The 12,262-nt window shown below is 35.9% G+C and overlaps 1 protein-coding gene across 8 annotated transcripts in view; it reads right to left on the minus strand.

Annotated features, from left to right (window-relative positions):
* The window catches only part of FSIP1 (fibrous sheath interacting protein 1), a 70,343-nt gene extending 58,691 nt beyond the window's left edge, over nucleotides 1-11,652 (minus strand). For 3 of the 8 annotated variants that reach the window (XM_068193096.1, XM_068193097.1, XM_068193092.1), the window contains exons 1-9: nucleotides 10,364-10,490; nucleotides 10,088-10,235; nucleotides 9,829-9,998; nucleotides 8,853-9,005; nucleotides 7,332-7,501; nucleotides 6,387-6,471; nucleotides 4,838-4,936; nucleotides 1,874-1,965; nucleotides 1,034-1,141 (exon numbers count right to left, since the gene is read on the minus strand). In XM_068193096.1, coding sequence (XP_068049197.1) covers nucleotides 1,034-1,141; nucleotides 1,874-1,965; nucleotides 4,838-4,936; nucleotides 6,387-6,471; nucleotides 7,332-7,501; nucleotides 8,853-9,005; nucleotides 9,829-9,998; nucleotides 10,088-10,155 — 945 coding nt within the window. In that variant the 5' untranslated portion in view covers nucleotides 10,156-10,235; nucleotides 10,364-10,490. Of the gene's footprint in view, nucleotides 1-1,033; nucleotides 1,142-1,873; nucleotides 1,966-4,837; nucleotides 4,937-6,386; nucleotides 6,472-7,331; nucleotides 7,505-8,852; nucleotides 9,006-9,828; nucleotides 10,041-10,087; nucleotides 10,236-10,363; nucleotides 10,491-11,509 lie in introns of those variants that run through there. The other 5 variants (XM_068193093.1, XM_068193095.1, XM_068193094.1 and 2 more) reach the window with 5 other exon arrangements.
* Nucleotides 11,653-12,262: the final 610 nt, after the last annotated feature.

Here is a 12,262-nt window from a genome sequence, read left to right on the forward strand (position 1 = left end):
TGTAAACAGTGAAATCACTATAGTTACATGACAACACGTGCCAAATGTAAAATGTGGACAAATGTTATACTTTTCCATTGCCTTGATTCCTTGAGAATTGATGCCAAAAAAAAGTACATATTATTAGTTGGTATTTGCATTAGCTACTCTGCATAAATGCCTCTAAATTCTATGACAGGCACTAGCTTAAAGAGAAAGAAAACCTAGTAACTACACATTTTTAGAGAATACTTTTGCAATCAGTAAAATTAATTTTAAAAAAAAAAGGCCACTATTCCCTAGGTCAGAAAGCTATGTTTACTAACAAAAGGTTGTTTAAAACATCTTCAGATCTTTAAATGATGACATTTATCAAACTGAAGACCATCTCTTAATAACAGTGATTGACGGGACAATCAAATACTCTTTGTTACTCTCCATGAGGATAATTTTACTCACTTCAGCTCCTGCTATTCACTGAAGTATGCAGACTGTACACTGTTTAACAATATTTGTTAAAGCATAGATGTCTAATGCTTAAGCAGACTTTATATTCTTTTAAGACAGACTGAGTTGGAAACCACAAAAGATGTCACATTATTTTTCTAAATGGACACATAATCTTCATAAATGTGTATTTCTCCAATTGCTGCATTTTGAAGTCCATTTATCAGTTGTCAAAAAACTGTTGTTGGGAGGTTTTTGCAAGTAGTTGCTGGCCTTCCTCCCTGAGACCACAGCACTAACCACTCAGATTGATACTCCAAAACTTTACACTTTACATTAAAAAAAAGTCATTTTCTCCAAGTGCTGTTCTAAGGTTCCCTCCTCCTGTGTCTAACTTTTCTTTTAGGTTCTGCTGTTAGTAAAATTAACAAAGAAACCAATGAGAATTCATTTTTGGAGACAAATTCAACAGGATCTATCCATTTTCTCTCTATCTATTTGCTCTCATAACTCCATAGGGTATTTTATAGTAGAACTAAGATCAAATTTCGATTTACTGTAAAAATAAGCCAAATACAATAGAACATATAGACTAAATTTGTCATACCTCAAGATCTTGCAATTCAGATCCATCTTCTGTATCTTTCAATAGTTCAGTTAGCCTTTTCCTTTCTCCCTCAAGCAAAACAAATTGGTTTCCTGAATCCCTTGCTACCTGAAATATTTGCAACAAGAAAAAAACCCATGCTTAAGAACTCCACTAACTCAAACACCTCCAAAACAAATGTTTTAAACTCTATGAAATTAACAGCCAAATCTTGTTTATTTCAATAATACAAATTATCACTCTGACAGAAAAATATAGCAGTCTACATATAATAAATTGATAATCTTATCTTAGTCTTTGACATAGCGGGGAGGCAAATATTTTTCATTGGATGAAAAATCATGATACCTACTAGGTCCTCACAGGAAAAAAAAAAAAGCAGAAAAATCAAGGGATGCCTTTTCTGACAAAACACAGTCCCATCTAGGCTACACATGAACAACCTGTATATCTATCCCTTATTTATGCATCAGGTTAACAGTAAATAAAATTAAGTTTATTTCATTTAACAGTAAATAAATTTTTTAAATTCTTAGGATGCTGCCCTTAAAAAAAACTATGTACAGGCACAAACACAATTCAGTTTCCAGTACTCTTTATCAAATGCACAGAAGCAGTATTATCCTAACCAGTATGAGCATCCAAGTTGAGAACTGCCTAATATAGTACTCTGCCATAAACAGCAGTTTTAACAGAAAGGTAATTTCTTCACTTATGCCTAATTAGCTTCTAAAGTTCCTGATTTAAAAAAAAACTCTTCAAAAGTACTTATCTACTAACAAAATTACTTATCTAGCTAACATTTAAAAAATGTTATTGGTTTTATGCTTCAATGCTTACCTCAATGTTCTTTTTAATGAAATGCTGGTTGGTTTCATTTTTGCTATGTGTTTTTTCTGCTGTTTTTTCTGTTTCTAATTCACTTGGATTATCTGATGTTTGAGGATGAAAAGTTGGTACATTAAAATCATTCCTATTTTGAGTCAAGATGAACTGTAATAACATCAATCCCATTCAAACCTTTAACAAATATAGAGTCAATAGACAAACTTTTTGTATGATGTTTTCATTATTTATGTAAATAGTGTTATGTATTATTGTATTTAAAACATTCTATTGCCAAAACCTAATTTCATTTTCAACTTTTTATTATATGAATGTAACTCAATGTTACAAAGGCTAAAATACTTTCGGATTTCTGACCTCAAAAATGTTAAACATGGTGGCCTTAAAAGCCACAGCATTCCTTTTAAACCCTATCATTGTTGCAGTTTTCTCATCATTACAAAACCAGACAATAATTTTTTTGAAAACCACAGAATTATCTGGAGACATATCAAGTACATTTTTCTAAATAAAACAGCTGAAAAACAGATTATATAGTTGGTATTATTATAACACAGCTTATAAAACAAATACTGTTAAAAAATAAAATTCATCATAGAGCTGAAAATCTATTGAACACACACATGATATTCTAATAACAATAAGTTTCTATCCATGACAAAAAAGGCATGATTCTGTTATTCAATGATTTTTATCATGCTCAAAATAACAATTCCTTTACGAACAGCAAATATTTGTCACATTATATAACAAGTCTAAGCAAATATAATCAACTTCTAAATACCAAGAACTGCTTCAAAAGCAGGCATGGTACTTTTTGCTTTTCTGGAAAGCAGAAATTTGAAAAATGGGTGGGTTATTTTCCTACAAAAAAATGAATTTGACGTGTTAGAGAATACAAGACAGGCTATATGGAAATAACTATTCTTCAGAGTGAATAGAATGAAAGCAAACCCCCAAAGATACGAAATAAATTCTATGCATCCTTTACAGACAAACCTTAAAGGACTGAGGTGTTGGATCTGACCAAGAAACAGTTCAAATGCACAACTCTTTTCTGAAAGCATCCCAAGCTTTCTTTACCATTACCAGGCAACATCATGTGCCAAGGAAATGTATCATATATGAATGTAAACATCAATATAAAGATGACAAGTTGCATCCTGCAATGAGCAGAACACACCAAACAGCAACATAACATACAATATACACCTTAATTTTAAGCTATATCTTTCACTTGACTGTAGAATAGCATTTTTGAGAGGGAGCTATCATACAGAACATGTCAGAACATTGAAGAAAGAAGGGACAGACATGGATCACTGAGACAAAGAATATACTGAAGACTGCCAAGAGTAATTAAAAGAGAAATTGCTGCTAAATAAATTTTGCATATGCATTTTGGTGGACTTGGCACATATTTCAAAGATTTGGTATAAATCTTGATGAGAATGAAGAAGTAATAGCATAAAATTAGTGCATACATTCTTCTTCACAAGCTCCTCTTGTTCTTGGTCTGCCTTTATGACAGCTGTGACACAGAAATTCAAAAGCAACCAAAACAGTAATTCTTAGCTATTCAGACACCACATCAAAAGCCTCCAGCAGAAATAGGAAAAGTCATTTAAGGCAATATATATTGCTCACAAGCTGTAAGCAATCTCTACTTCATGCATTCCCAAAGCAGGAGCATGCAGAACATCTCAAAATAGTGCAAATGATAGCAACTCCCAACCATGCCTGTACTGGAAGCTCCAGAAGTTAGTGCTGTAGTGAATGCTGGTAATGAAACCATTATTACATACATTGTTAATCAAGGGCACTCCATCACAACTCAAAAATTTTGAAGAAAGAACCTGAGGGTCAAGCTTTATTTTAAGGGAGGATGAAAACACATGGTAGAAAGATGGAGAAATTAAAAGCTCCAGCCCTCAAAGATAAGGTCACATACTGGGGAATTAAGACAAGTGATAAAATTATAAAGGAGCTGAGTCCCATATTTAAAAATTAAAACATGCAGTCACATTCTACAAACTACAGGGATATTGCTGCCATCGATGCTTCAGCCTTAAGGAATGCACTTATATTATGTCTTTGTCATCCTAGCCAGTCACCAGGAAGACAGACTCCTTCTGTTTACATAAAATGGTAGTTGACAAAGAAATCAACAATTGCAGCTGATAGCAATTGCAGTTGAAGCTATTATTCTTATATCACAACACATGTGAAAAGTTACTAACCACACAAATTTGAATTTCAAATAGGAAAAGAAAAGAGGCATACAAGCACAATTCTATTTATTTTGACATGATGGACACACTACACCACTAACAGCATTTGAAATGTCTGTACAGTGCATGATAACACATGGTCTCTAAAAGAATCAGCAGGTGTTTGAGTTTTTCCAGAAAGTACTTATGCAGATATTACAATAATCAGCATAGCAAAATATAAAATAAGTTGTCTGGAGATTTATGTTTCACACAAATCCATACAATTTCTGCTAAAACCAAAAAAATACAGAACAGTTGCAGTCAAATTCAGCACCAGTTGTCATTTCTAGATGTTTTTTTAAATATAAGCCTATTAAGAAAAGCTGTGATACCTTAGCGTAATAGCAAAGATAAGTTTTTAAAGAAGTGCCATGAAGAGTCAATAGTACATTTTACAATGTATCAGTTACACACCTCTTCCTTTTGAAATGAAAGAAAAATGGTTTTATAAACACAAAAGTAAAAATTTTCTTGGCATGTTGAGTAAAATGTTTTAGATATGTCACAAAGCTGTTCTCTTCTTTCATTTGCAAAAAAGGTAAGAACTTTCATTCTTCAGTTAAGTAACCTTGCTTTTTCTCATTTCACTGGCCTTGCCAAAAAGGCTAAATCTTCATTGCTCACTCATTGTACATGTTGTTTTGCTATTTCTAAAAATACAGACTCTATCGTTAATAAAGCTTACCCTGGTTTTCTTGGGCTTTATGGCAATCATAATCTTCAGGATTTGTTGGTGTGGGAAATACTGAAGTACTTATTTCATCTTCTTTAGCATGGGAGGGATCTGTAAGGATTTTTTTTCCATTAAAATTTAATTGAAATGTATTTAAAGAAGATCTAGCACCATGTATATCATACACTTGGAAAGTAAAGAAATTCACTTGGATAAATGACATAAGCATTGTATTTCTCAAGAAATAAAGAAAGGGGAAAGTGTAAAGTGTGAGTCATATGTACACTGGTTCTTATGGCCATGTTCCTGTTTTTAACAACTACTGCCCATAGAAGACAATTCATCACATTCTCAAACACATAGCCCAAGGCCCTAAAGTAAAAATGCCTCAGCAGACACCATATGGCAAGTCATCTAAAACTTTGAATGAGAGTAAGGCATACAGGTTTTCCCAGCTGGTGTCTGCCTGTCCATGAACTATTAGACTTCCAAGCAGCTTAGGTCAAGGGCATAGTCTAGAAAAACAGTGTTCAAGCATCCTAGTTGTTCAGTTATTCAAAGAAAAAAATAAATCAATTGAAGTATTCACACGTTCCAACTGGAAATACAGGTTAGAGCAGTAAGTTGCAGTCTTAACACTTAGCACTTACAGAAAAGGACTCATATTGCAAAGAACCAAATTAATTACATGTGATTTTCACATTGAAAAATACATACAATAACCAGTAACAATTAAGTGTAACGGACTCAACTGAACAAATGATTTTGTTAAACAGAGCATGGGGTAAGGAATTTAGGGCTGTTTAATTAACCTCTGATTTATATTTCTGCTGTGAGCGTGTCAGACGGTTTTGTTGTGCCTGAAAGGCTTGGAACACTTAAGTTATTAATGATTTTGCACCCAAACTTGTGCTTGATTTCATAGCTACATTAAAAACTATAATAGCTCTCATATATAATTTACTTAATAAAGCTCTATCAAATTCAAGTTTTGAAAAGCAAAATATATTAAAAGTATTCCATTTCAGTGTCAACCAGGGCAGTCATCAAGACATTTGTTTAATTAAATCATTATCAAAATAAATACGTAAGACCTGAAAAGTACGGCACTAGCATGATACAGAAAAGATAAAGATCAAGCTGGAGGAAAACGATAAATCTAAACCATGCAGTTTTGTCAGTGCAGTACACCAGAAACCACATGATGCACACAGTCTCTACAGCAGCTACTTTTGAGATAAAGGAGTTAGCAATCATAGAGTCTTGCTTGTCTACTGTTATTTTAATATATCCTGACATCTACTGGACACTGTCTAAATATCACCCAAATCAAATTGTTTTCTTCCCTTACTAACCCAAACCTTAGCATAGAAATAAAAGCAGGTTACATTGTAAATAGTAAGCTTTGTTGAAATATTTTCACTACCATTATTATGTAGTACTTCCAACATTCAAGCTGAGATTTTTTGCTCAGCAATAACCATTCAGACCTCAAATCCTTATTCTCTCTCCAAAAAGAGAAAAGATAGGATGTATCACAATTCTGTTTCTCTTTACTTACCAGCTGTATCATGCCATGAGGAGAACACAGCTAAAAATTGGTTTGTGTTTTCCACCTCCTCGTGGCTTCCTGTGGTTCTGATACACTATTCAAAAGAAATAAACTATGTGTGTAGAGATACATGCATGTATTTAAAGTAAATTCTTTTAAGTGAAATATATTGTCTGCTTATCAGATCTAATGCACTTCAGACCCCATGAAAAATTACTCTTCGCAATTTATTCTCTTCTTGAGGCTATCTGAATATCTCCTGAAGTTATGACAAAATATGGTGAAACTTTAAAGCCTCTGTTATGTATTGTCTTTTATGTGGAGACCCACTTCACCAGACAAAGAAGTTCTGTAATATCTATGCGGCTCCAAATCCAAATCCAATGAAATTATGAAATGCAGTCAAACCAATCATGTTTTTTAGAAACTCATATTTCTATTCATGTAATACAGAGGAAATACTAATTTGTTTCAAGGCATTTAACTGCTAGAGGCCAGGACAAGGATAGGGTAAAGGAATTTGTGTTGTAGCAGTCTTATGCCTTGTTCAGGCAGCATCTTTAATTTCTTCAACAACAGACAGTGCTGAAATAGCTGGGCCTAAGAAGGATCCCACTTGCAGAATAAATGCCTTTCAGCCTGAGTTCGCAGATGTTACCTCCTGACACACCTTACCCTCCCTGCAAGCAGAGAACTCATACTAGTAAACCACACCCACACAGCTGTATATTTGGTAATTTGTCTTATCAATTTTTAAGGACCATCTCCTTCTTTCAAAGCCTGCTTAGCCAATATGTATTAAAAACTATCCAATCTTACTTTTTAAGATACATTTCTTAATTTTAATTAGCCAACTGTGAGTTACTTAGTAATAAGGCTTCTGTGAAATACGATCATTTTATAAGACAGTACTCTAAGACACATCAGTCACAAAACAAGCAGAACACTTCTAACCTGAAGTTCCTTCCAGAGCATTGCCCTCATTTCTCTGCCTCGCTTTTTAACTACTTTTTCCTTAAAACACTGCTTTTCAAGTATTGTGTCAAGTTTATTCATTTTCTTTATAGCTGCTTGAATATGAGCATTTATATCCGTGTCTTCAGAACATTCCAAGTCAGAAGAGTCTGTTGGAGAATATATTTAAAATTAATATATTTAAAATAAAATATATTTATAAATTTAAAACAAGCATTAAAAAGCAGTTCTGGTAATTTGGAAACACCCATAGACAAGAGTACAACATTCTCAAACATATGTTAATTTCTAAACCTGTTTGAAGCAGGGAAAAATACAGAAGTCTTTGCAACATGCTGAATCAAACTCTGAGCTGTAGCAGTTGGATAAGGAGGTGTGGGAGAGGAAAAGTCGCCTATTTTGGGCAAGTGATTTGATTCAAATTCATAATGGAAAAGTGACAACATCTCCACAGTATCAGCAAAAATCACTGAGTTTAAAAATATAAAATATTTTTTTCAGCCTGATTAGTAGAATACATTTTGAAATTCATAATTCTGGGGTTAAGACAGACTCTGTAATATCTCTGCCTTTAAATATTAGAGAAGTTTCAGTCTTATCTCTTAGCAAAACCAGATTCTGATACTGGTACTAGAAAATAATTGCTATAAACAATGAAAAACTGTGAAACATGATGGAAACTACCATTACTTAATTAACGTAGATTTCTACATTATCTCTTTTTTTTTCCTAAATATGCAGATTATAACTTTTACCTTTTCCCCTTCCTATAGCATCCTCATACTCTGTCCTCATTTATTGCTTCCACATTAAGAGTAGAGGAAACACTTGTAGCACAGTTCCTAATCCCACAGATTTACAAATTTTGGAGCCTTGCAACACTCTACTTCATTGTCTAATCTTTTGAGGTCAAGTGCTTTACATAGCCATTGATCCAAGCATTCGCTGTGATGCATTGGTCTACTTTATGCCATAAAAAGATTGGGGATACAACAAGGGGAGAGCTATAAAAATCTAAGTGAGCTACAGAGGACAGATGGATGGAAGGACAGATGGAAAATAAAAGAGCACTTACTTCAACTGGCCTGAACTCAGCAGATTGATATAAACCTTAAATTACTGAGTGAAGCTTTAGGCTGAGTTCTATCAAATTTTTGTTCTGCAGATATTAGTATCCTGTTTGGTGACCAACACTGGATATGATAACCACTGAATTCGGCCTTATTAGACTGATTGAATCCACAGAAAACTCAAATTCTATTATAGCTTTAAAGAAAATTAATATCCATTAATAAACTAAACTCTAAATAAAAAATTCATCCAATAGCTATTGAATAGCACAATTCATACACATGCTCAATATGCAGTATTCCTTTATAATATATAATATACACACAAATACAACATTACAAACTCTCTTAGAAGCTTTAATAAGAAAAGGAAAAGGTTTTATTGAACTGCTAATTTTATACACCTGAAAAGTACAATTTGATTTTGCACTACCTGGTTTTCCTGGGGAAGGTTCACAGGATTTCAAGATTTGTGAAGTAACATCTGACTTTGCATTATTTGGTTGTCCTGGGGAAAGTTCATAGATTTTCGACGTCTGTGTTTCAGTGCTTTCATCTCGAGAATCTGAATTAGAGCTACATCCTAAAAAACACAGAGAAAAGCCTTTCACAATAAACCAGACACATTTTTGTCAATTAGGGTTCACCACAGAGCCCTTGCAGTGGATTAGTTAAAAAAATAGCATATACTAGTACACCAGAATTCATGTTAAAAACAGGAACAGGAATCAAGGGATTTCTTTTGACCCCAATTCTGTCATGAAATCTTAGCTAAATTTCAAGACAGTATCCAAACATCTGCTTCACTCACTGGTCTTTACATCTCTATTTGAAACAGCCAGACACTCCAGGACATTAATCCATCACCACTTATAGAATGGCAGAAGAATGCCATGAAACACTTCTGCAAGTACTTCAATTAAAGTTATAAACTGCATACATATATTTAAAGTATTTTATTAGAAATTAACATTGTTCATTTGTTAAATACTGTAATTAATAACCATAAATTCCAGGTTTTTGGACAGGTGGACCATTATTAGGATTCAATGTTTCTAACAAATGATCATGATTACTCTGAAAAGTTAGATAAAAACATCTTAATGAAAACACTTTCTAACATGATTCCATGGAACACACGCAAATGGGTTTTAATGATTTTTTTAAGCCAGATCACAGTTTATGATGCCACAAGACATTTACTGTATTGTACTGACCATAATAACACATTTCTTTCAAAGGTGGATTTCAAAAAGTGAAGAGAAATGAAGGCATGGATTTTGACATCTTCTTTTCCAGAATTTTGCTTATTTGCAACCTCTATTCCCTCCATCAGTAGAATTTTACCCAAAATGTAAAAACTTGATATTTGGTCTAGACACAACCAAAGTTTTAGTCATTCCCACCTGACAACTCGTTGGGATTCCATAGACACTTGTGAAGAGAGAAGGTCATGCTCTCCACTGTTTGCTGATCAGTTCTTATTTCCTGGACATCAGATTTATCTCTGTCATCACCTTTGTTTTCTGCTGGACAGCCATCTTCTAGACTGCCTCTCTGATAACCATCAGCCAAACTGACAGGTGAATCAACCTATGAAATGCAAATTATTGCCACCCTGAAAACAGGGATGTCTTGGGTGAAGAAGATAAGCACAATACTCACGTGCTATCACAAAAGACAACAACAATTCTGTACAACACTGCAGAGTACTTCCTAAATAACAGAACCATTTTCAGGTCTGATACTGATACCAGGAAAAAGCTCTTTTTCTTAGATTTTACATTGATTCCTCAGCTCATCATTCCCCAGACTGTCAGATTTGGGATTGTCAGGCTAGGATACATATGCAACTACAAAAGCAGAATACTACTTCTTGAGCATTCTACTATGCAGAATTAGGCATGGAGGTTTTAACCTGCTGAAGGAGAGAAAAATTACCTTTTGCAAACGTGGTTCTGGTGTTAATAATTCCATAGATGTATTTAAAGATCTTCAATTAGGTCTTGAGCTAGATGCAGGCCTTGAAATTTCATCCAAGCACCTACTTGTAATATCCACTGTTACCTAAAATTGGGAAAAAATCAGCAAAAACAACATTTCAAATGAACAGTTTCATAATAAAGCACTACAAGCCCTGCAATATTTCAGATATAGATCATATAAGTTTCAACTGCTTTCTAGCAACTCCATGTTGCAAGGTTTTTCCAGTTCAGTCCAGCTGGCCACTCACGTATGTGCTTTTTAATATACATGCAAATATATATTTACATCATCAAGCCAACCAAAGTATTCAAAAGTGCTTATTATCAAAGACACTTCGAATTGCATACATCTTACAGATAATCTCTCAACAGAGGAATTGTCATGGGTCTTCTGTTTTTGGTTTTTTTTTTTTTCCTTAATCATTGGACTGACAAAGTTAGCACCAACAAAAGAATAACGGCATTTTAAACACATCTTAAACACAACTAAAACAGCCAAACACTACTTATGTTCAAATGGGAAGTTTCTAAATCTAAACGTTCACATTTCCAACCTCAGTTCAGTTTTGAGTTCAAACCACAGACACACACGTTTCTCTGGAGGAAAAAAAAAAAAAAAACCCTGTGTGAATTCACAGGATTCAACATCTCAGTGCATCATGATACGTACTGGCAATTCTCAGAAGGCTCAAATGAACACAAGTTTTATTTCAGAAGGGGGCAGGCAGGGAGGCAGGGTGGAAAGCAGGGAGGCACAGAGGCAGGCAGGGAGGCAAGAAGGAAGGAAGGCAAGAAAACAAGAGAGGAAGGCAGGCAAGGAGGGAGGGAGGAAAGCAGCCAGGAAGGGAGGCAGGGATGGAGGCAAGAAAGCAGAGAGGAAGGCAGGGAGGGAAGGAGGAGAGCAGAGGAAGGCAGGGAGGGAAGGAGGAGAGCAGAGGAAGGCAGGGAGGCAGGCAGGGAGGGAGGAAAGAAAGCAGAGGAAGGCAGGAAGAGAGGAAAGAAAGCAGAGAGGAAGGCAGGGAGGAAGGCAGGCTGGGAGGGAGGAAGGAAAGCAGAGAGGGAGCCAAGGGGGCAGGCAGGGAGGCAGGAGCCCCGTCCTCACCGCGGGAGGGCGGCAGCAGCGGCGTCCCCGCCGTTGCCGTGACGACCAGGCCGGCGAAATCTCGCGATATCTGCGGCTGCCCGGGCGTGGGCCCGTCGGTGGCGGGGCCGCTCCCGCTCCGCTCCCGCTCCGCTCCCGCTCCGGTGCCGCTCCGTTCGCAGGGATCCGGCCGTGAGCGAGGTGTCCCTGTGCCCCGCTGGAGCTCTGCCCTCCCCATCCTGGTGGAGAAGAGCGCTGCCTGCAGGGCGCCTCCTTCTCCGAGCCCCCCCGTGCCGCAGCCGTGGGAGCAACAAGTGCTGCGCTGCCCCTTGCGAGCAGTGCCTGTGCTGTGAACTACGGCTGTTCTCTGCGTGCTGTTCTGCACTAATCCTGCCAATGCTCGCACACAAGGATAGTTGAATCGCCTTTCTATAAACCCCTTAAAACTTAAAATTGTTACTGTTGTCATTGTTTTTACGTGAATACTCACTGCTAATAAGGAGTTCATTAATAAGGGGAGCGTGATTGCCTTCCCAATCCCATCCCTTTTTGTCTTTCCTCCATTTAAACAAAATGTGAGGACCAATTCCCATAGTCCAATTAACTTTAAAAAAACCGGCAGAGACAATTCCGGGCTCCTACCACTTCCTTTGATACACGTGTGTTAAAATTAGGTTTTCATTGGCTAAAAATCCACAAGAAACAGTTTCTTCTGAAGAAACAAAGTGCATCTCGTTCAAATCAAGGTTTTGATTGACAAATTTTTGTGCCAAA

Source organism: Anomalospiza imberbis, chromosome 6 (genome assembly GCF_031753505.1).
Source record: "Anomalospiza imberbis isolate Cuckoo-Finch-1a 21T00152 chromosome 6, ASM3175350v1, whole genome shotgun sequence".
NCBI classification, from domain to species: domain Eukaryota; kingdom Metazoa; phylum Chordata; class Aves; order Passeriformes; family Viduidae; genus Anomalospiza; species Anomalospiza imberbis.